The sequence below is a fragment of the Falco naumanni genome, chromosome 1 (assembly GCF_017639655.2).
Source record: "Falco naumanni isolate bFalNau1 chromosome 1, bFalNau1.pat, whole genome shotgun sequence".
Lineage (NCBI taxonomy): Eukaryota > Metazoa > Chordata > Aves > Falconiformes > Falconidae > Falco > Falco naumanni.
The window spans coordinates 12719372-12742237 of NC_054054.1; the positions used below are offsets into that span (position 1 = coordinate 12719372).

A 22866-nucleotide genomic window follows, 5' to 3' on the forward strand; every position below is an offset into this window, starting at 1 on the left:
TATCTAATGAGAAGATTCGAGCTTTTGAGGGTGCATGTACGGTACTATTTGTTTATTGTTGAGGAAGAAAGAAGGACAAAAGATGATGATGTGAGGATAAGTGAGACGAAGGAATCAAAGGGAAGAATGTGTGTGATGACATAATTTTCACAGGAAGCTAATCAAAAGAGAAAGGAGGAATGAGGAGGAATGAAGCATTCTTTGAAATCATAGTTGTTCACGGAGTGAATGTTCAGGGAAAGGGAATGAGCTGAAACTGGGTCAGAAAGCACGTTTATTGGCGTCAGAAATGAAGCAACCAAAAAAAGAGGTTATGAAGAACTCTGTAGAGATGAGGTTGAAAGAATTGTCTTGCCTCTCTGTAGAGGTTTAGTAAAGTTAGTGAAAGTTTAGTAAAAGGCACACACTGGGAGCAGCAGCACCTATAACTTCTCCAAAGCCAGAGCAGAAAAGAAAATTGTTTTGAAGCTAGAGATGGAGGACAAGCAGAAGGAACTAGGGCTATGACAAGAGATGTCACTCTGGGAACAATGAACTTGGTTACAATTGATGTTGTGTCAGTGCCCTCAAAGATAACTTCAGTGGTGCTTGCTACCATCAAACGTAAAACCAGCTGCAAGCCAACCCTTTTTTTAATCAAGTGTCAGTCCTTATTTATTTAATACATTCTGTAGAGTGAAGTTTATTAATGCAGTCAGTTGTGGGAGCTGGCTAAAGAGGACAGAGAGGAAGCAGCACAAGTTAACTGGAATCCTCCTCCTAGCTCTCCAGAGTGGGATACATAAGGACAGGCTATCCCAGTGCCGGCTCTCTGCCAGCAGAAGAGAGAGGGCATTCGGGGAAATAGCATAAATCCTAGTAAACATGCATCTCTATGACTTCAGAGCTCATCCATTGCAGTATTGGCCGGTGGACTTCTGGTACCAGTTTCTTAGGAGACTCAGGCTCCACCAGCCTTAAAAAGAAATCTCAAGATGTATAGGTCTTTATACAGAGTGTGCCTGCTAGCAGGGGTTTTCCCAGTACTGCCTATAGTACAAAGCAGCATCTTTCATGTGCAGCTCTTGGGGCGTACTTGGCTTTGCAGATAAAAAGTTCTACATGTTGAGCACCTCCTGGATAGAATCACTAAGGTCAGCCAGCACTGGTGTCATATGGTGCTGGCTTCTGTAAGGCTTGGTGAAATGCCAGCCTCTTATTAAACAGCAGTCTAATGAGGTTCCCATAAAAAACTACACAGAGTTTAACTGAGGATGCTGGAGGAAGAAACCTACAGTCTGTGGGTCGTTATCAAGATATAACACTCTCCTACTCACTTAACAGAGATAGAAATTAATTCCTTTCTTTTTTTCTTTTTCTTTTTTTTTCTTCCATGAGGAGATGAGACTGACAACAGCAGAAAGAATCATGACTGCCATTTCCTGTTTTGGAAGTCCAAACCCATGCGAATGAGTAAAATACTGCCCTCACAATTTGTGTAGCAGGACAGCCAGGGTTTGTGAAGTAGCTGCTTGGGAAAGATCTCTTGAGTTTTTATAATTCAAAACTGCTGAGGCTCAAACTAACTGTGAGTATTTTACAAGACAGTTCTGCTGCTGCTACCCTTTTAGCATGAGTCATTTTCTAGGTGACCTTTTAAGTCAGCCAAGAACTGAACATCACCTGTTAACTATGTGCTTCCTCTTCACTCTGCTTGACTCAACGCTGTGGATGACAAAGTCTGACTGGAGCCTCACTGAATTATGAGGCGAGACACAAGTGAAAGCTAGAGCTTCGACATGTTTTTTGCTTTTGTGTAACTACCTCCAAAAACTGCCTGTCTCTATCATGCAGAATTTCCAAGTTTTATTATGCTTCTATGAAAAAAGGCTTAATGTCAAACCAAGGTCCGTATTTTCTGGTAATTTCTCATTTCTCTGTATTTCTGCTTCATGAAGTGATGCATTTGTGTCTGTCTGCAGAAAAACGAGTTCACATGTGATTTGTCATTGTGGGGGATTTACAGTAGGTCACATTTATGATTAATCTGTTGCTTTTTGTTTGCCATTTAGTGATGGCAGTAAACAGATTTAACGAGTCACATGAACAAACCAAAATGGACAGCCTGTAGCATTCAAATATCTACTAGGGAACAATAGAGCAGGAAAAGAAACAAGCATTTCAGTTTCTCAAGCCAGTGAACATGTCTGCAGGAGAAGAAAGAAACTCTATTAAACAAACCATAATCTCTGCTCTGTATGTATAGCACTTGAGATCCCTATTTCTATGGAAATCAAACACTTGCTCTTGCTCTCCTAGGGGAACCAGTGTTCCTAGGAAAATTCCTAAGAAGTTCATTTCCTTAGAGATTTCCTTCATTAGCTAACACTTCACAGATGACAATACAATGGCACAGAGAGATGAATACCACTGTTACGGGCAGCAAGAGGCTGTGCTCCTGTTTCACATCACTGCGAGTGTATGTGCTGCACCGGGCACCTTCACATGAGGGGAAGAAAAGAGAAAAAACAAACCCAAAAGCTCCTCTTGTCACCTCCACATCCCACATGCCTGAAAATATTTTCATGGCAGCAATAGATACCTCGGTCTTTGTCACATTCCCTTTTTCCTTTACTGTTCTACTCAGCATATCCCTTTTTATGGCTGGGTTGTTTTGTTTTGGTTTTTCTTTTTGTTTGTTTGTTTGTTTTTTTTAATAGAAGTCAGCCCTTTCTCAGCACCTGGACACAGCCCAGGACAGCAAAAGAAGTAGCTCCATGGGGAGCTGGAGCCTGCTCTGCCCCTGGCTGCTCGGCTCAGGGCTCACCTTGAAGTCAGGGGCAAATTCTTCTAAGGCACTTATTCTGGACTGATACAAAACCTGGGAGGTAAATAGAGGAATGAAAACCTTTAGTTTAAAAATCCTACTGAAGACTTCGTAGTAGGTCCAGATCAGACAAAATTTCTGACTATCATGCTAAACTCAGGTTCTCACCACCATTAATATTCCTTCCACTTCAAGTTGAATATGAGGCACTTCAGATATCTTTACCAACAGATTTTGAATAAATCAAAATGATAAACTCACCCTTCCCTCCCCAAGCTCTCGGGTAATCTCATCAGCATGATACTGTGAGAACAGAGCCTATCTTAAAGTAGTGAGACTATGAGAGCTAAAGCACTTTCAACCTTCAACTTACCTGCAAGGCAAAATTCTGACAACATCATTGGGCTTGTAGCCTTCAATACAAACAGCACAGTTATCAAAGTCTGGCTCAGTTTCCTACAACAAAGAGAACATTCATCATTTTCATCTTTTGATTTTGTCAGCTAATCTCTTCATACAAGAGCCCGTGTGACAAAGGAAAACAGTCACTGATGCATGATGCAAATTCAATAATGCATTTCAAGACAAGCAAGTCAGATTTTCCAACATGTTTCCAGCTGGAAACTTGCCCTGGGAAGCATGCAGATTTAGTTAGCATGTTTTAACCTCCAGGATTTTCTGCACCTTCACACAATCACCTTCTCTCTCTACTCCATTCCATCTGTAAATTGCTTACCGGCATTCTTCCCCCACCTGAAGGATGCATAGTAGCTAAATAAGCAATTGCCATTTCTGTTCTGCCTCATTGTCCTGGTGGTCTGAATGAATCCTCAGCACAGAGTTTCATTTGGTAATGAGCAATTTGAAAAATTACCTTATCACCTTTCCTGATTGTTCTGACTTGCAGCTTGCTGATTGCTTTCTTTGCAGCATCTCCAAGCCGGCGCTGTAATAGAAAATTTGCTCTTAAGCAAAGAGTGTCTCTTCATGCAGAAATCATCACCTTTTCTCCCTAGGCTTCTTAATAATCTGAAGTGACTGTACATGAAATAGGACAGTGCTGTATAAATATAAACAGATGAGGTCAGTCATACTGTTGTTCACAATAAGGGCACAGTAGGTATTCTAGGCTCACTGGCAACCCACGGCTGATGAGGCAAAGCTACTCTAATGGGGTTCCAGTGGAGACTGCACGTGAGCCCATCACGATGCTACACTGCAGCCCTTTTACTACGCCAGTGTGTAGCAACGTACGTAAGAAGTCCACTATTTGGGTATATTGCTTCTTCCCTCTCATTTTCTAATGGCAGTTGTGAAAAATACATTATTAAATGAGGCCTGGGCTAGTAAGCAGAGTGAACGCTGCACTTAAGATTCAGAAAGTCTTTGCTGTTCCAGAACTAGTTCATGATCTTCAGCAAGATGCAAGTGCTGAAAGTGTGCTGTTAATTTGTTACCCACAAAATACATCGATAAACTTCTCTGCTGTTGTTCTCTCTTCCTGCAATACACAGTTGCCTACTTTATAGAAGCAATGCAAGGTATAAAAGTAAGGTGAAAGCATCTCCAGTTTCTTACAGGTAAAGCACTATAAAGTCCTGCGGTAACATCCTATCCATACACAACCATTCACTTGTTCTTTGCCTTTCTATCTTTCCTTCCAGCGGACCACGAATTGCTTACTACATGATGTTTCTGACTGTTCTCCCGTATTTCCAAAACATTGTTACTGTGTTGGCAGGGTCACAGCCACTCAGGATTAAAGTATGTAACGACAGCCTGATGCAAAACACCCTGTTCTCAAACGCTGAAGACTGAGATGCCCGCCTCTTGCAAGGGGCTGAGAACATAATGGGGCAGCTCATGCAATCACTGCTCAGCGGAGCTACCTCTGCACCCTGAGCTATTGAGCTTCTATCGGTGCTCCAAGGACTTGGCTGCTCACTCGTGCTAACCCAACAGTGAGGTGACCTGGAGACAGAGACTCACAGGCTGGGAAGGTCTTTGAGAGGTCATGTATTCCCACCCCCCTGCTCAAGGCTGGGTCAACTTCAAAGTCAGAGCTGCGTCCAGTCAAGTATTGAATATCTCCAGGAAAGGAGATTTCACAACCTCTGTGGATAATTTGTTCCAGTGCTTAAGCACTCTCACAGTCTTTTTTTTTTTTTTTTTTTTTTTTAAACATAGAAATGGAATTTCCCTTGTTGTAATTTGTGACCATTACCCTGTGTACCTCTGAGAAAAGTCTGACTGCCTCCTCTTCAACCACCCCTCAAGCAGCTGAAGACTGCAGGCAGTGCACCCTCCCCTGCTCCCCTCCCACACAGCGAGCCAAGCTTCTGCTGCCTCTCCTCAGATGTGCGCTCCTGTCCCCAGACCACACTGGTGACCCTCTTCTGGGTGCTCTCCAATTTTTTTACACCTTTCTTGTACAGTTTCACATAGCCACACCTACTCCAACGTCTTTTTGTCAGTTTTACAACAATTCAACCCAATTTGCCATCAATAAATGACTGAAACTCTTCTCTTCACCTCCCCTCCCCATCCGTGTGTCCAGCCATGTGTTGTTAGATAGGAGGGAGACTGAGGAGCTTCAGTGACTCAGAAGACATTCAACTCTTTGGACTGGGAACACTGCCCGTGCTGGAGTTCAGAGGTGCCTGTCAGCGGGAAGGGTTTCCAGCTGGAGGGGTTGAGAGCATTAAGCCAAAAATGGAAGGAAGCTGGATGTAGCTTGTAAATTGAGACCTAATTACCATACAGATACGATTAATAAATTACCACTTTGTTCTTCAGATTCAATTAAAATCACTGAATTAAATTTAGACAGTAAGCTTATTGGATTGGAAAGACACAGAAGACTGACAAAACGCATGGAATATTGAAAGCGAAGAGCAACTTCAGATCTGGCTAAAGAGGTGAAAATGATCTTGGCTATCATATGGGATTTACATATGAGCTTTCCAGCACAACTAATTATTACACATGAGGGAGTATCTTGTAGTTATACAGCACCTTTTTCTGTGGTACGTTTTCTCAGTCTCCCTTAAATAAAGGTATCCGACTAGAGTTGGAAACAGTTCTTGCCAGCTATTTGTTTCTTTAATATATATCAAAAGACAGACTGATAACATACAGCAAGACAAAAGCCGTTATGTCCTGCTACAGGAATTGCTTGTGATTCCTTTTAATCATGATTATTACTTAAACTAATGAAATGTCTCAGTTCTTTTTTGCATGTTTTTCAAGGGGAAAGGACAAAATTAAAGACTCATATGTCTTTGATCTGCTTGTTTTCATGTTTGCTTTCTCTTATCTATCTTAAATAGATAAGTTCATGACTTGCATGTGAATGAGAGTAATTTAGTTTTCCAAAGAACAAGAGTATCTTGGAGTAAAGTCATATTTTCAAAGGATTCTTCCATTTGAACAAAAGTCATGCTATCACTACCTAATTATTTCCCCTAAAAGATAAGAGGCATTACAATAGTTTAAGGGTTTAAAGTCTGGCTTAGAGATATACAGTCATAAATCCCATAATCTCATTAGGCTTGAAGGCTGCAACATTCAGTACTGGACTGGAAAGAGTTAAGCATATCAGATGCAGTGGTCTTGCGAAGAGTGTGATACTCATGAAAAAGCAAGTAGCATGGAAAGCATCACTAGTCTGTTCCCGAGGAAATAAATGACTGCAGATGCTGTGGAAGAGAAATTATGGTACGTGCTTCTCTCTTAACGGCCTTACTAAACTATCACCTTTGCAGGGAGGAGATGGCCTTGTGCAGAATGAAGCTCACCATCAGGACGAGGCATCAGACACACCTCCTGTACCACAGATACAGTTTGTGGACTCCATCACGGGAAGCACCTTCCCAAGAATGCTTCAAAGACTGATGTCTCTACCCAATGGCCCAAAACTCTCATTCAAAGCCACAGCCAGCAGTCTTCCTTCTCAGATAATTGCTTGACCTCCACATGCTGCCAGTCACATACTAAAGCTGATCCTTCACTGGAGATGAACCCAGGATGCACAGCACCCTCCTCGGCACCAGTGTGATCACTGCCTGCTTTGGCTTTCACTGTCCTGCAAAACTCACAGAGCCCAGCCAGATTCAAAATGACTTTACAGAAAACTTCTACTTCACAAAAAAACAATGGGAAGAAATGACAGGAAGGAAGAAGGTCAACAAGACTGGCACTTTAGACATCATCCCCTCACCATCACCCCATTTCACATCTCACAGATGACAAAAAGGGAACTCTGCTATTACTGGTGAAATATGAAATCTGACGCACTGACAGGGTTGGTTTTGTTGTTGGGTTTTTTTGGTTGTTTTGTTTTGCCTTTTTTTTAAGCTTGTGCCCTGGCTGTTACAGGGCTGAGACAGCAAGTCACATTTTGCTGAACTGTCTCCAGGACTTGTCATATCATTCCAAACTGCTTCCAGTCAGCTCTGCAGCCTCATGTCTCTTGATGCAAACAATTCCCACAGTCTTTCACAAAGAAACTCTCATCTTCAAGAGGGCTCCAAGAACAAGCTGCTGAGAAAGCAGAATGCCTATGCTTTCCTTACACAAATTTATCCTCTTCATAGCAAAAGAATATATCATCGGGGCAACCACCTACTTCCTGGACACCTTGTCAGGTGGGAAAAAAAGGCGGCCTTGGATTATCATCCATGTGAATACTACTACTGATCTTCTACTTCCACACGTACCATACGATCGCCTGTGCTAGAGATACTCTTAAAAAAAAATCAAATGTATTCACATAAAAATTGAAATCTAACCACATTTGTAGTTGACACCCTAGATGCAGGTGCACAAGCCCATAACGAAAGCCAGTTTTGTGCTCCACTGCACTAATCCCCAGCCAAGTTGGGACGAATGGGCCAGGGCATTCAGCGAGAATCCTTGAAGTCCTGATTCTCCACTCATCAAAATCAGGCACCTAACTGGAGTGAGCTGTGTCTTCCTTCTGGTACATGAACCTGGATTTTAAACCTTCCTCACATGGTGAGGAAGAGGGGTGACTGAAGATGTACATGCTGCATGTCCAGGTTTCATCTCACTGGGAAGTCACAGGGAACAATTCTAGGAGATTCCTCAGTCTTTCTAGCTGCCTCTCTCAGTAGTTGGATTTGTTGCTTTCTTGATGGAGAAATAAATCAGTTCCTTTTGGGTCTACTGCTTGATCAGCAACTTACGCGTGTGCAAGAAGGGAAGTGGACCTGGAAAGGAGGGTCACCTTATAAAAGAGGACAAGGAAGCAAAGGTGGTTATGAGGCTTGATTAAAAGGCACATGATGTTTTTAATGAAAGGATGACATAGTTGCAATGCATCAGCTTCGAAAAGGCACAATGGAAGATGACTTGGAGTGGCCAAGGACAGATATTCAGCAATCTTGCTTTCATGTAACAGTGTTTCATGTAACTCCTCCTGCTTGGAGAGAACGGCTTTTTCTGCCAATCGTATTTTGCAGTCAGCCACACCATCCCATTCCCCCAGCACAGTGCCCAGACCACCAATCCAGAGGAGGCTGAACTGCTCCCAGTAGCAACTCCAGTATCAGCCAAGCCTAGGAAGGGCATGCATGACGGAGGTTAACAAGGGTGCAGGCCTAGGTTCTTATTTGACACAGGAAACACAGGCCCTCACAAGCCTTTGTTTTAAAACTGTGGAATTTTAAACCGTTTAGATGTCAAACTGAATTTAAGCTTTTTAAGTTTTATTTTTCAATCTAACTGAAGTCACAGTTTTTTGCAGTTTCAGAACAGGGCAGTCAGTGTGCACAGTTAGATGCTATTGCATTGTGGGGTAGGAAGTGATAGCACAACTTTCTCTGAACAGGCTAGCTGGCTCCCCCTTCATCTGATGCTCTGTTTATCCAAACATTTCAACCTTTGGATAAGCTTTAGCCTGAGTACATCAAATACAAACAGGAGGAAGCATCCTTTCTAACGCTGGCCAGCAATGAAAAGTGCTTAAAACCCTTGCAAGGCTTTCCAACAAGTAAGCACACTACCTTCACACAGACACATGCAAGTTATAATGGCAAAATGTTCTGAGCACAATGACAAAAGAATTCTGCTCCAGCAAAGCAAGATGGAACTGTTTTCCTTGTACGTATCGAAATATCCAAGATATTAATATAGAACTCTGTGATCCCATCCTTGTGCTACACGAAAATATGTCTAAGAAAAAAACCAAGCATAACTTTAAGGGGAACAGAGCGTCATCCTCATGGAAAGGGCAAGAGCAAGATGAGCTCTTCTGAACTATCTACATTTTTATATCCCATAGCCAGACCCAAAATTAAAAAAACAAACAAACCAAACAGCAGCAACTAATTAACAGTAGTGGTTTAGCTTTGTCTGTATATTGTTACCATTTTTCATATGAAAAGAGCTAATCAAGGGATTAGAGATACCAAGCAAAACTGGATGAAGTACATGAAGAAATTCTAGGTTGCCACATATCATTATTACAGCTTTGGCAAAAAATAATAATAAAAAAAAATTGCTTAGGAGGCATGCTTTCTTATTCTTCTGAAGAACAGAACTAGTATAATCATACATTATTAAAACCAAACCTCTGCACAGGACAACTGTTTGTGCACATGTTAGTCTCATGCAAACTTCAGAAAGAAAATACTGAAAAGGCAATCTGCTTGAATATATAAACCTATCAGTTCCAAACTATAGCATATTACTTGAATGAGCTTCTTATTCTCTGGGTTTCATGTTTATGTATGTCTATTTACACTGCTAATCTGCCTGTATAATTACTTGATTGAAAGCACACTTACGGTACTCACATACATAAATTAAGCACACATGTGCTTTTGCAGCCAAAGCATTTAAAAATTATCACAGCCGTTACAGTCACAGCGAATCTGCTGCCAGTGATGTTCAAATTCCAGCTGGGATCGTCTCATTCTTGCTATCCAAAACTTCATATTTAAAAGGAAAATATATTCTTGCTGTCTGTAAATAAAGAACAGCTGTTCTCTGTCTCAGAGGATGCCTGAATTTCAGTGGAGGAGGGTGAAGGATCCCTATACATTAAGTATATGATACAGAGTTTGTGGCAGTACCTTTTCTCTACAAGATGACTATTAACTCTCTTAGTTTTACTTTTTCTGCAGAGCAAGCAAGGCAATCCTCCCCCTGCCCCGACAGTAATTTATTAAAGGTCCAGAAACATCTCTGAATTACAGGGCGTTTTTTCCCCTGCAGTAAAATGGTTATCTCCTCAGATTTCATACATTGATAACATTTTCTACTGTACCATTAGCATGAAATGTAGAAGCCTCAGCTTCACAGTTCTGCTGATGCTGAGATAGTTGCATCCAGACACAAAAAGATTAAATTTATTATTATCATTGCTATTATTATGCACTGCTGAACCACCATAAAGATGCACCGTGCTTTATAAATCCAGAGGGCCTCAGGACCTAGCGTTCATTTCCACTGCTGTTGACTTCTCTCCAGCGCCATACATTTTGTATCTCTTTCATGGGGTTTGGACAAGATGCCAAAACCAAAATTAATGGAATAATATTGGTGGCTATCACTACAGCATTTATGTGTTCAGTGATCATTGACAAATGAACAGGGACATGTTTGCCTTTCAAGCCCAATACTCTTGTAAAGGAGCAAGAAAATGAAACCACTTTCTGTTCTTTTTTTTATTTCTTCACTTACTGTAAACCCTCGTTTCACACACAACATTTACATATCTCGCTGTATTTCAGTCATCGTTTTGATCTCAAGGGTCATTAGTTATATACATTTCTACTTCACTTTGGCTATATGTACCAAGGCAATCTTTTCACTAATAAATATCACCAACTTTCTATTTTTTGTGTTTTCTCCATGGGAGAAAAAAACCGTAATATATTCACACTATATTTATTAATTTATTTTTTCCTGATTCCCATCTATATTGACAGAAGTCTTGGCTTTTCCCAGACACAGGCATTTTAATATTCCCATTCTTTCTACCTTCTTCGTTTTTGTTTTGGTTTGTCTTTTTTACCAAACATTCACAATTTCCTCAACTTCTACTCTTAGGCTGAATCCCATGGTGATTTTTTGAAAACACAGCCAGCCATTCCAGCACTGCTCACCTGATTTCTGTCTCTGGCATTTGCGTAGCGGAATCGCTGGATGTAATAGAAGACCAGCCATGCCAGTGAGATGATCATCAGCACAATGAAGGAGATGGAGACGAACACCACAGAGGTCCGGCTGACGTACTTCTGCAAGTTGCGCGTCCCAATGGTTATGTACATCATCACAGTAATGTTCCTCTCCAGGAGGCTCACTATCTCTTTTCCTTTGGGTTCAGGAATCATTATTGCTACAACATCTTCTAGGCCTATCAGACAGGAGAGAGAGAAAAGAAACCTTAAGTAAAACGACTGATCGCCCTTTCTCTTGCTCTCCTCCCTCCTGCTTACCAAGAGGATGGGTCTGGTAGAAGGTTTCAACCAGGACCAGTTACACAGTGTGTTTCTATAAACTGATCTCCATGAGATACATGAAGTGCGTTTCACAGGTTGACATAAACACAGATTTCCAGCACTACCGAGGCTTATCTAGACGATATTACTGTAAGCGCTGCAGAAAGCGAGACAAGCTGCAGCCAGCATCCTTCCACCCAACTCTTCATATACATTTATCATAGCCCATTTTGCAGGGTCATGAGACTGTCAAGCTTTATGAATAAACTATTACGACTTTATGGTTTAATATTAGGGGTATTCTGTTCTTCCACTTCACTAAACAAGCATGTAGACAATTTTTACACCTAGGCTATGTTTTGCAATAGTCAAATTCTGAATTGTACTATGCAGCTAAGGACAAACAGGATGTATTTTAACGTAGAAACGTGCTAGAAACAACAGCGTATGCAATGATCACAAACTGGCATTTAGAAAGAAAGGTACAAACTGGAGGTGTCTGAAGTCAGAGAGATGATGCTGGGGTGAGGTTTCAGAATTTCAGCTGAAATCCCTGGAAATCACCCAGCATGTTGTTAACACCACGGCCACCTGTATTATGACTCTGGCAGGAGGACAAAGTGCTGACTGACTCAGGACATTCACAGAAGTGGAAAGGGATCACTCAGCTGTGAACGGAGACACGAGACAGCGACTTGCATTTCACAGAATAGGGTAACAGAACCATAGAATCACTTAGGTTGAAAAACACCTTTGAGATCACCAAGTACAACCATCAACCCAGGACTGCCAAGTCCATCACTAAACCATATCCCTAAGCACCACATCTATGCATTTTTTAAACACCTGCAGGGATGCTGACTCAGCCACCTCCCTGGGCAGCCTGTGCCAATGCTTGACCACCCTTTCAGCCAAAAAAATTTTCCTAACATCCAATCTAAACCTCCCCTGGCATAACTTGAGGCCATCTCCTCTCCTCCTGTTGCTTGTTATCTGGGAGAAGAGACTGACACCCACCTGCCTACGGCCTCCTGTCAGGCAGTCGCAGAGAGCAGTAGGGTCCCCCCCAGCCTCCTTTTCTCCAGGCTAAACAGCCCGGCTCCCTCAGCCGCCCCTCACAACACTTGTGCCCCAGCCCCTTCCCCAGCCCCGCTGCCCGTCTCTGGACACGCTCCAGCCCCTCAGTGTCCCTCCTGCAGCGAGGGGCCCAAACCTGAACACAGGATTCCAGGGGCGGCCTCACCAGTGCCCAGTGCAGGGGGACGGTCACTGCCCTGGTCCCGCTGGCCACACTGCTTCTGACACAAGCCGGGATGCTGCTGGCCCTCCTGGCCACCTGGGCACGGTGCTGGCTCATGTTCAGCTGGCTGTTGACCAGCACCCCCAGGGCCTTTTCTTCCAGGCAACTTTCCAGCCGCTCTTCCCCAGCCTGTAACCTTGCATGGGGTTGTTAGACCCACGTGCAGGACCTGGCACTTCTCCTTATTGAACCTAAATTTCCAATGGCATTCCGCTCCAAGCTGATATCCAACCCAAGTTTCACTGACGCAGCACTGTGCTCTGGTCCTCATGGTCCAGCTCAGATGTTTCTCCATCAAAAACATCTGGGAGGTATAAACCAGGTTTTCAGAGGTATTTAGATGCTGAAGACCAGGGGGTACCCAGCAGGATTTCAGATAAACTAATGCAGACATGTGGGCGGTGTTCAATGAAAAACACTAACCATAGCCGAAATTTTATCAAGTTCTGTTGGGTGCCTTGGTCAATTGGACGTACTGAAATAGCTGTGACAGACTGTTGCTACTAATAGATGATATATGCTGCTCAGGTCTTGAGGTAGAAGTGCAAACACCACCACTCTTCCTCTTGTGAGACTTTCCATCATAACACTTTCCTGATTATGGACAGGCCAGTCAATGAATAGTGGGACATTAATAGTTTGGCTGAGTCAAAAGTTTTAGATATCTATGATAGGAAACTAAACCTTTCTGCTAACACTCTTCCACAAAGCATTAATAATTTTCAGCTATTTTGCTTTATTTGTCTATTAAGAGCCCACGTTCAGAAGCCAAGATAAATCTACCTTTGCAACTCTTCTGATACTTGTTTATTACAAAAGGCTAATGCAAACATTACCCTAACAGCCTAGGGAGAATTTGCCAAGTCTCAGAGTGGCTGAGAAGGGCACTGCTGCCATGCCAGTAATTTTCCTGCAGTCAATAGACAAATTGTCTGGAGCAGTGCTTAGCTGTCCACATGCCTGCCTTTGTTCTCTTCCCTTTCTTGAAAGAAAATAAAAAATTTTAAATCACTCTACAAGAAAAGCAAAGTGACTACCTCACACATAGCCAAAATGAACCCATAGTGAAAAATACCACAGCCAAAAATACTGAAACGCTTTTCCATCAGCTCCTCTCAAAAGCCACCATTCTGACCCACTCAACTTGTCCAGCATGGACCTCTAACATCCTTTTCAGTACCTGAAAGCCTATAAAAATAGGAGACACAGACAAAAACTTTTTCAGTAGAAAATTCAGGTAGTATCTTAACTGTTTCATTATCCTGAATCTTAAGTTTCTTTAAAAAGTCTAACATGATTAATTATGTTTAATTCAACTGGATATAGCTTTGTATATTTCCGGAGAATTGCAAATAATGGGCACACACCAGATATGGCACGTTGCAAATAAAGAATCATACTCAATTGTTCAATTATGAAAGCAGTATTTTTGTAATAATAAAACAAGCCCACCACAGTAATGCCTTATCTGTCTTTAATAGTGAAGTAATGAAAAAGAGGGAGAAAAAAAATTGTGATCTCATGCATAAATTTAACTTCATTCCTGTTTTTCATCACCTGCCCTTTCTGATTAAGCTACGGTGCAGTTTGCTGGCTTCAGTTCACAGTGGAAGCGCAACTGGTTTGGAGCAGGAGTGCAGCCACGCACATCCCTTCTCTGCTCTCTCCTCCTTACATCTCTATGTCCAGACGGTCTACTACCACCTCAGGTCTAGGGTCTTTTAAGATACTTTAAAAAACACAAGATACTAAGTAAATTGGTGTGGATACAGGCTTAAGTAAAATTGTGGTTAGAAATGCCAAATACAAGACACAGCTATTGCAAGAGGAAAGCAGCTGCTTTTATTTATTCAAAACCTTAATACATTCATGTTTCAGGCTATCTGGTTATTTGCTTGGAAAAGATTACCATTTGTAATGAAGCATTCTTGGAAAAAAATAACCAAATCAGCAACAAATAATAATCAGGATTTTTTTTTAACATTTTATTGTGTTTCTGGTAATTTCTCCAAGGCACTATAGAGAATGCTACTTGATCAATCGAGTCATTACGCTAAGTTTTTAATCTCAACTATGCTCAATAGTGGGAAGAAGAAAAAGAGAAAGTAATTTATTTCCCTTTCTTCCCTTATACAAGAAAATGTTTGTATTAGTTTCAATATCTAATGACACATGAGAAGCTCTGACGTAAGTGAAAACTATACACATTAAAGAAGGGAAATAATGTAATGAGACACCAATGTTACAGAGGTGGGTTTCTATGCCCCGGTGCACATTTGTTCAACGGACTTCAAAAAAGAGAAGGTAGCTGGTAATATGTACTCATGCTTCTCTGGTGCGTTAAACGCTAACGATGCCTTTCATTTAACACACCCACAATGGTAACTGCATTTTGTGGCACTCTTGTTACCTAACACGTTTCATTTCTTTTTCTGGCCAAGATTAATGCAGGGTTTGACATGAATTTTTAAGTAGCTGTCAGGATGAATCAGAGATTCATAAGTCAAAGGTATTCAGGTTGCAGTGAATGGATTTTTTTTTTCTTCTTTTTTTTTTTTTTTGCTTAGGAAACATTTGACATATCAGTGCTCTCTCCTTATGAGCCAATAATAAAACAAGTAAGGTTAGAACTCTGGGATTTGGGATTATTTAAGTCACTTTAACTTACTGACGCATATTTGCCTAATCAAATATTTCTGGGTAGAGAAAATGTGCTGCCAGTCTTCAGGCAGTTATTCTGCTTCTTGGCTCTGCATCCCATGGCACTAGGCAGGAGGGCCACCAGCACGGTTATTGGTGGGCACCGGACAGCCCTGGGCATCGCAGGCTCCAGAGGGGCCGTGCTGGAGAGCCGTGGACAGGCTCAGCTTGTTTCCCAGTCACCAGGCTGAACACGCAGCCCTGTGGCTAATCCACTGATGGCACAACAACCGCACCAAGCTGCGGCTACTTTGTTCACTTACAAAAAAAGTTGCTCTGGAATTACTAGTTCTCAGTATACTGAGTCCCCTAAGCACTGTATCTTCCTGTATGGGTCATCCTGGGCTCTTCCTCCCCCAGGCTGCAAGAGGAGTCCCATCTCCTAACAAACTGCTAACAGCAGGAGGAACCACAGGGCGAGGGGAGATGGAGAGAGCACCTGCAGCAGGTGCCAGCCGCCTGTGACACCTACATGTGGCAGCAGACGACAGAGTTGTGCAGCAGCGATGAAGTCAGAGAATGTTTTCAACGGCAAGATGTGCACTTTGGAAAAAGATGTGGAAAACCTTCTCCAAACCTTCCTCCTCCATGCAGCCGAACAATCTATTCACTGGTGACAGAGAAAAGAAAGTCCTCAGTTCTGTACCAGTGGCTTTTGTAGAAGAAATGGGCAGATTTTATAGCCAGAAGATGTACATAAATTCTCCACCTTGGCCACAGGTTGTGCTGACAGACCTGTGGCATTTCTTGGTTCTGCTCTGGGAGCTTCAGGGACAATACTGAAAATGGTCCTCTGCTCTCTGAATTTGCAGTCAGGCTGCTGCTGTAATGCTTTGACAATTTTTGATGGAAGCTCCAAGAAGTGGTATGTTTCTGACACATCTTAGAAGGGACGACTTAATTCTTCATGCTTGGCAGCTGCCAGAAGTCAGAGAAATGATTAATTGAATTATTTGAATAGAATTCCATTTTGGGAGCCATATAGAGACTTCAAGAGATCCTAGCAAGATGTAAATAAGGATTTCTCTTTTGCTGTACAGCAAAATCAAGTATGAAAGTATTCCTTTTACAGATTTCATAACCAAAAACGCAAACACTACTTCAGAGTTTTGAAATTACCCTGATAAAACAGACTGCGTTCAGTCCTGCTCAAAGCCCAGGAACAGAAACCTTGCAGGAGGGTGCAAGAACTTAAGCAACTTTTTGTTTACTTCTTAAAAGACATAATTTCATTTTTAGGAATCAATTTCAGTAACTAGTAGCTATTGGAAAAAAGCAAAACAAACACAGATCTAAGCAACTTGACGGCCTGTCTGTGCCCAGCCCTGGAGCACCTTCCCCAGGCTCAGCCCCTGGGTCCTGCCAGCCCCACATGGTGTGAGCCAATTCTGCGGTGGTGCTTCCTGCGAGCTCAGCATCGCTCCCCCTGCACAGGGACTCACTGTGCTGCCAACCATGCCAGTGCTTTCCTGCTGTAGCTCCTGCTGCTGCCTGAGTTTGTGTGAAGGGATTTTACAGTATGATCTGGATGATGTATAACATTTTAAAGCATGTTTGGAGCAAAGGACACCTGCTGTTTTTTAAAAGAATACTCTATTTCTTTTTTCCTCCAGAACAGCTCTGCTGAAAAACTAGCACTGAAGAGAATGAAAAGAATCCCCGGTGATGGTGCTGCAAGAATGGTCTGTTGGGCTATTGGAAGATACTACCTTTTGCTACAGTCCTTGTTCTCTTTGAAAATACTACTGCTTTGTAATTACGTTTGGTTTCTTTACAATGAAATTACATGGGAAATGGTATATAGGTTAATCAGATGGCATTTCCACTGAATTTTAATGCAGCTGTTCTAATATTTTCATAGTTGCAACAAGGATTCCAAGTCTTTAACACCATCCAATAAGAGTTCAATTTCAGTTCTCCTGTTCTGTATAGTGCAATTATAAATTGCCCAGAAGATCAGCTGTTACCCATTTTTCTGCTTTAAAAGTAAACACAGGCTTAAATTACATTTTTTGTGAACTCAAAAATGACTTTTGGAAATCACAGCAGTATTTTAGAAAAGCTGATTTCTAAGTTTCACCCATTTCAGAGAAGCAGCTGCATAACATTGTTTAAACAACACCCTGAACTCTTACGTACGCCAACTGGGAAGCGTTACCTGTAAGAAATCAAGCTGGCTAAAAGGACTGTTCCCTGCAGGCACTCTCCTTTATGGGGAATTCACTGCACTGCTCCCAAACTGAAGCATCAGTAAATGAGACTATAGAAAAAACTGGCAAAGAGAAGAGCAATATATAGTAAGTAGCAGTAATACATAGTCAACACATCATATATCATAGGTGAAATGACTACAAACTGTCATCCATAATCTCTTGCATAAACTGTCTCAATGCCAAAGGTCTAGAAAGGACACCAGTTTCTAATGAGCTTTCATAACAGATATGGGCAACTACAGATCGGGTTGTCCAAAGTTACTCACTGAGGTTCCTAACCAAAGACTCTTAAGCACAAAAGGTGGCTCTGAATTAAATAGGAAGGGCCTCACACAAGAAAATAAGAGGTTAAAAGACGGGATCTCGATGCTCAAAACATCAGAGCGCCAAGTATAAAAGACAGCCAGGGACCACAAACTGCTGGAGGCTGGGAGAACAAACCTGGGGAGGCAGGACTAAACCTTCACCCCACGCTTACACTCTTCCCCAAGCAGCTGCCATTTACCATTATGAGAAACACAACGCTGGGACAGATGGACATTTGGTCTCAAACCATAGACTTGCTTTTACGTTAACAGGGAACTGAAAGTTGCATCTCCCCTGGAGAGAAGAAAGGTTAAGTCAAGTCATCACAGCAAAACTACAAGGTCTGATTACACCAAGAAGTCCCCCCTCTGAGCCAGAGTGGGGAAACCATTCCTGTTTCTGTGACCAGTGATGAACAAGAAAGGACTGGTGCCTCTTGCTTCTCAAAGCCCCAGTCAGAGCTTGACCCAAGGAGGAGGGTGTTTTTCCAATGTGGAGGCAGGAGGGTGGGTTAGTGGCTCAGAGCTTCATGCCACATACATGAGCATTAAGTGTTCAGCTGCCACCATGGGGGTACGAACACAGGCACAAAGCAGAGGAAAGCAGCAGCAAGATGGGACACGCACCGGCTGGCCCGGACAGACAGCGTGCATCACTCCCGATGCTGAACATCACACCCGGGTCCTGCAGATGGGCCCATCCACCTCTTCTCTGAGTGCCCATTCCAGGAAGGTATCACTGTCACCAAGGGCAGGGGATCGGTGAGATTTTGGGCAGGATTTCACCCTAGAGGGAATGAATGCTGCCGAGGGGGATGCAGGAGTCTGTACCCACCTACCCCGGGGCCAGCAGGCACTGCCTGCCCTGGGTGCTCCCCGGGCAGCAGCATCGGGTGGAGGAGGAGAGCTGTCGGCTGGGAAAGGAAAGCAGGACCGTGACCATTCTTTGTCTCCCCACTGCTAAAACAGGGACACACCAGGCAGGCAGAGTTAACCCCCCCTTCTAGAGTGCCCAGCCTGAGAGGAAAAAAAATGCAGGGGAAGGCCAGAAGCAGAGACAGCATAGCAGCACATAGCCCTGTTCTTGTGGATATCAAGCTACTGAAGTTATCAGAACACGACTTTTCACCATATAATCTTTTTTCTTTTTTACTTTAGAGCCCTTGCTTTGCAATGATGTAGGTGTTTTCACAGCCCCACCGCCCACATTTCCCATTTGTTTTCCTTCTCTGTATAAAAGCAGAGAGATATTTCCTTCAGCTTATCCTCTCCCTCATTTCCCGCTTCTCCTTGGCACTGTTAGCACTCGCCTTGGTCCTTTGCCCATCTTCCAAAACATTTAACTGTAAATCAGGTTTCCTTAAAAGGAAAATGCAGCAACCAGGGAGAGAGGAGCAACACCTTTTCCCTACAGCACTTTTCCCATTTGCAAATGAAGGAAACTCTTTTATGCAAACTATTTTCTTATTTTCTTAGACAACCTTATTGTCACAAAACACTTTTCAGTGCAGAAGCGCAAATATCTAGTAGGATAATTAAGTGACCTGTAAAGAAAAAAGACCTACTGATGTTAATGACTAGCTACGGTATGTAAGTAACTGATATAAAAGTTTTCCATTCGGCCCGAAGTGAACAATAACCTCCAGCAGAGCTGTTCTCGGTTCATTTCTTTTGATGCTAAAACCAGGAGAGGCAAGATGCTTCTGGCTGTGATCTTTCCTGTGAAAAGCAGTCTCCGCCACTGTTTATTACTTTTTAGGGACAAAGAAATTTCTGTTTGTGTTTTTGTAATCAATGCTGATCTTGCCAAGGCTGTGAGAGCTCAGAATATATTGACTTCCTCTGATTTTCTGCAGAAACTGCAGCAAAGAAAAAAGAAGCAAGAAGGTACAAAACTCACAAACCCAGACCAAGCATGATAGCTGCATTTTTCCTGGGCTTGCTTCCCACAGTGTCAGCTCATCACTCTGCTGAACTAACCAATGCTAATGAACCAATGTGGTGTTACTTATTCATACTTAATTATAGAATACAGGCGGCTCTTGGAGAGGTTTCCTCAGACCCCAACACAAGGCACAAATTTTTGAGACTCTTATCTTAACCAGGATAGTACTTGTAAAAGGTGGCCAGATTCCTTCATGCAGGTCTTACAGCTAGGATATGCTTCAACTCGTAGCAAAATATGCTACAGGGATAATTTATTAGTAAAATATAACCCTTTCAGAGTTGTGGCAAAACACACACACTAAAGCAGAAGCTGCTTTGCTATCTTCAGTGGAATTGTCCATCCCCCCCAAAAAAAAATAATAAAAAAAAGGTCTTAAATAGCATCTTACGCAGTCAGGGTAGAGGACAATGCAAACACGAGCTATTTACTGTGCCTGGTGCTCTTAGAACAGGTATACATACATTTTCGTTTACAAATGGGGAAAATAGAGCACGTGTGTCAATAAAAGTTCTTGAAAGGTAAGGGCAGGGCACCTAAATCCCACCCTCATCCCTGACAGGAAAGCAGCACCAATACTTCGAAAAGGCAGGATGAATAAGCAGAACGGCTGGAGCTGCTCACACCTTCCTTGGAAACAGGGGCAGGGTTCAGCACAGCCCTGCCTGCCTGAGGCGCCTGCCCTCTGCTAGTCGTTGTCCACTCCCTGCATGGGGGGACACACGAGTCTGTCACTGTACCCCTGCTTTAAACCCTCCTCCGTATTTGGGTGAATCAAGATGCTGATGCCAAACTTTAATCCTATACCTTGTAAATACACAAACAATTTCAGCAGAAATGCAACCTACAGGTGCGCAAAGATGCATGGAATACTCAAAGATAAAATGAGGGAAACAAATCAACGACACTGGAAGTAACCGGAGCTGTTGTTTGCATAATTAAATAACCTACAACGAATTATGTCCTGCTAATACAGTTATGTGCTGTCTGTGTTTTGCAGACTTCATAAACAAATAATATTGAAAACACAGAAAATTAGGAGGTAAGCATGAGACTATACGCAGAAAAAATGTAGCCATTATTATGCAGGTTAATTACAGCTTTTAATCTGAACTTAGAGACAGAATCAGTGATTTTTTTTTTTTTTTTGATGTAGTGACAAATCCTGCCTATTTACCTATAATGTCAGAGAAAGTGTTAAAAAAATATTAGTGCCATATGCAAGATAAACAACACTTGATCCTGGAGAGTAAAGTATCATTAGGAACTTTCTGAGCTGTTAAAAAAACAAAGAGGGGAAGAGAAAGGCATGTACGCAAAAATCTCATTTCAACTCAAATGTCCGAGATGTTTCAACACTTCTGACACAGCTGAAAACACCTGTTAACCCATGAGACTTCATCTACAGCTCTGGCTGAGAACTATTGATTAAAGGAAATAGAAGGGGACCTGATGAGGGTTTCTTAATCCCTGGTTCTCATCACCGGTCCCCATGACTGGGACTACCTCAGTTCCCAGCACAAGTCCACCCAGTTTCAAAGGTACAGCAACACCTGCGGGCTGCTGAGGGCCCCCCCCCGGGCACCGCAGAGCCTCTGCCACCATGCTGCTCTGAGCCTCGATTTCTCCTTCACCCTCTCCATCTCCCCCAGCACCCCCTAGGTGCAGCAGGTCACCCCGCCAGTTAGCAGAGCTCCCACTGAAGGTCTTCCACCTCGGCACCCGAATTATTACGGAAGGACAGTTGGAAGCTGCTTTAGCTTCCCCACAAGCCCCTCTCCCCTGCTTTCGTGCCGACCCAAGGACTGGGAGCCACGGGCTGCGGGCTGAAGGACAGGGGACACAGTGACACTGTCTGCTGCTTGGAGAGGCACGACTGCGCACGTCCTCCTCTGGCACCACTGAACCTGCTAGCCACAGCAGCTTTACAGGTCATCTATTTTTCTCCAGAGAAGACAAAGCTTCACAGAAGTAGCTCTCAGACACCCTTGCCTACAAATCCAACACAGAAAACCCCCAAATTAAGAGATTTTTAGATGACTCTGGTCGAAGCCACGTACTACAACTCTGGTGGCTCTGCGTGGGCCAGAGCAGTTTGTGGTTTAAAAAGCACAGACGACTGAAAGACTAAAGAGCTAGAAAACAGCACAGCACATCTGGTGTGGTTTTAAGCAACGTTGCTGTGCACGTTCCAGTTCAAGTGACCCTGAATTAGCTGGGCAAGAAACAGGTTTGGGGCAGCAATCCGGGAACTTTGTAAAATTACTTCAGGGGATTTCCTCTTTCCTCACTCAGATAAAACCTCCCCAGAGGTGCAAAACCACTAACTGCTTTTATTACTCTGTGCAGGGGATGGGATTAAAAATAACTGATAAACGAATGAAAATGGAGCAAGAGAAAAAACAGTGAAAATAAATGGCAAAAACAAACCAAAAGGACAAATAAGCCAAATCTCAGGCAAAGGGCCAGGAACACATCAGCAGAATGAAACAAGCTAAATCTGATGCAGAGTATCACCAACACACTGCCAAACCCTTCAAAACTGCTGAACATCCCTCAGTGCCATTAGATTTTTATGGGAGTTTTGTAGACATATTGTAGACAGTATGTGCCCTTAGTCATCTCTTTTCCAAATTGAATGATCCCAGTCTTACTCAGCTGCTCCTCATATGGAAGCCATTCCATACCTTTGAACATACTTTTCCATATAGGGGGATGGATAGGTTTGATTAATAGTGGCACTAATAGCGGCATGTTTGCCAACACTTCTAGTCGCTGCCATCTTGAAGACTTTCCCAGGAAGAAAAAAGGCTTCAGTCATCACACTCAGTAGTTGTAGCCACAAGGCTGAACCTTCTTTGTCACCTCATGTTAGCGTCACATGGATGACTGATGCCACAAGTCTTTGTACTTTCTGCAAAGCAGCAGTCTAGCTTTCATGTACAATTAGCACTCATTTGGTTTTATCCAGTGATAACAAAATCACTCAGAAAACTACAAACAAATATTGAAAAGCCCTTCTTTCTCAGTTCAAGTAACCCTTGTCTTTACATCTTCCCAACTCTTCAAAAAACACACGCTCCTGAGGGTCCAGCAACAGGCTCACATCTTGCCTGCAAAGCAACCCTC

The 22866-nt window shown here is 42.8% G+C and overlaps 1 protein-coding gene across 1 annotated transcript in view; it reads right to left on the bottom strand.

Annotated features, from left to right (window-relative positions):
- RNF150 (ring finger protein 150) overlaps window positions 1-22866 on the bottom strand; it is a 128189-nt gene that overhangs the window by 46174 nt on the left and 59149 nt on the right. The window contains exons 2-4 of the mRNA XM_040581300.1: window positions 10939-11189; window positions 3681-3752; window positions 3180-3262 (exon numbers count right to left, since the gene is read on the bottom strand). Coding sequence (XP_040437234.1) covers window positions 3180-3262; window positions 3681-3752; window positions 10939-11189 — 406 coding nt within the window. The remainder of the gene's footprint in view (window positions 1-3179; window positions 3263-3680; window positions 3753-10938; window positions 11190-22866) is intronic.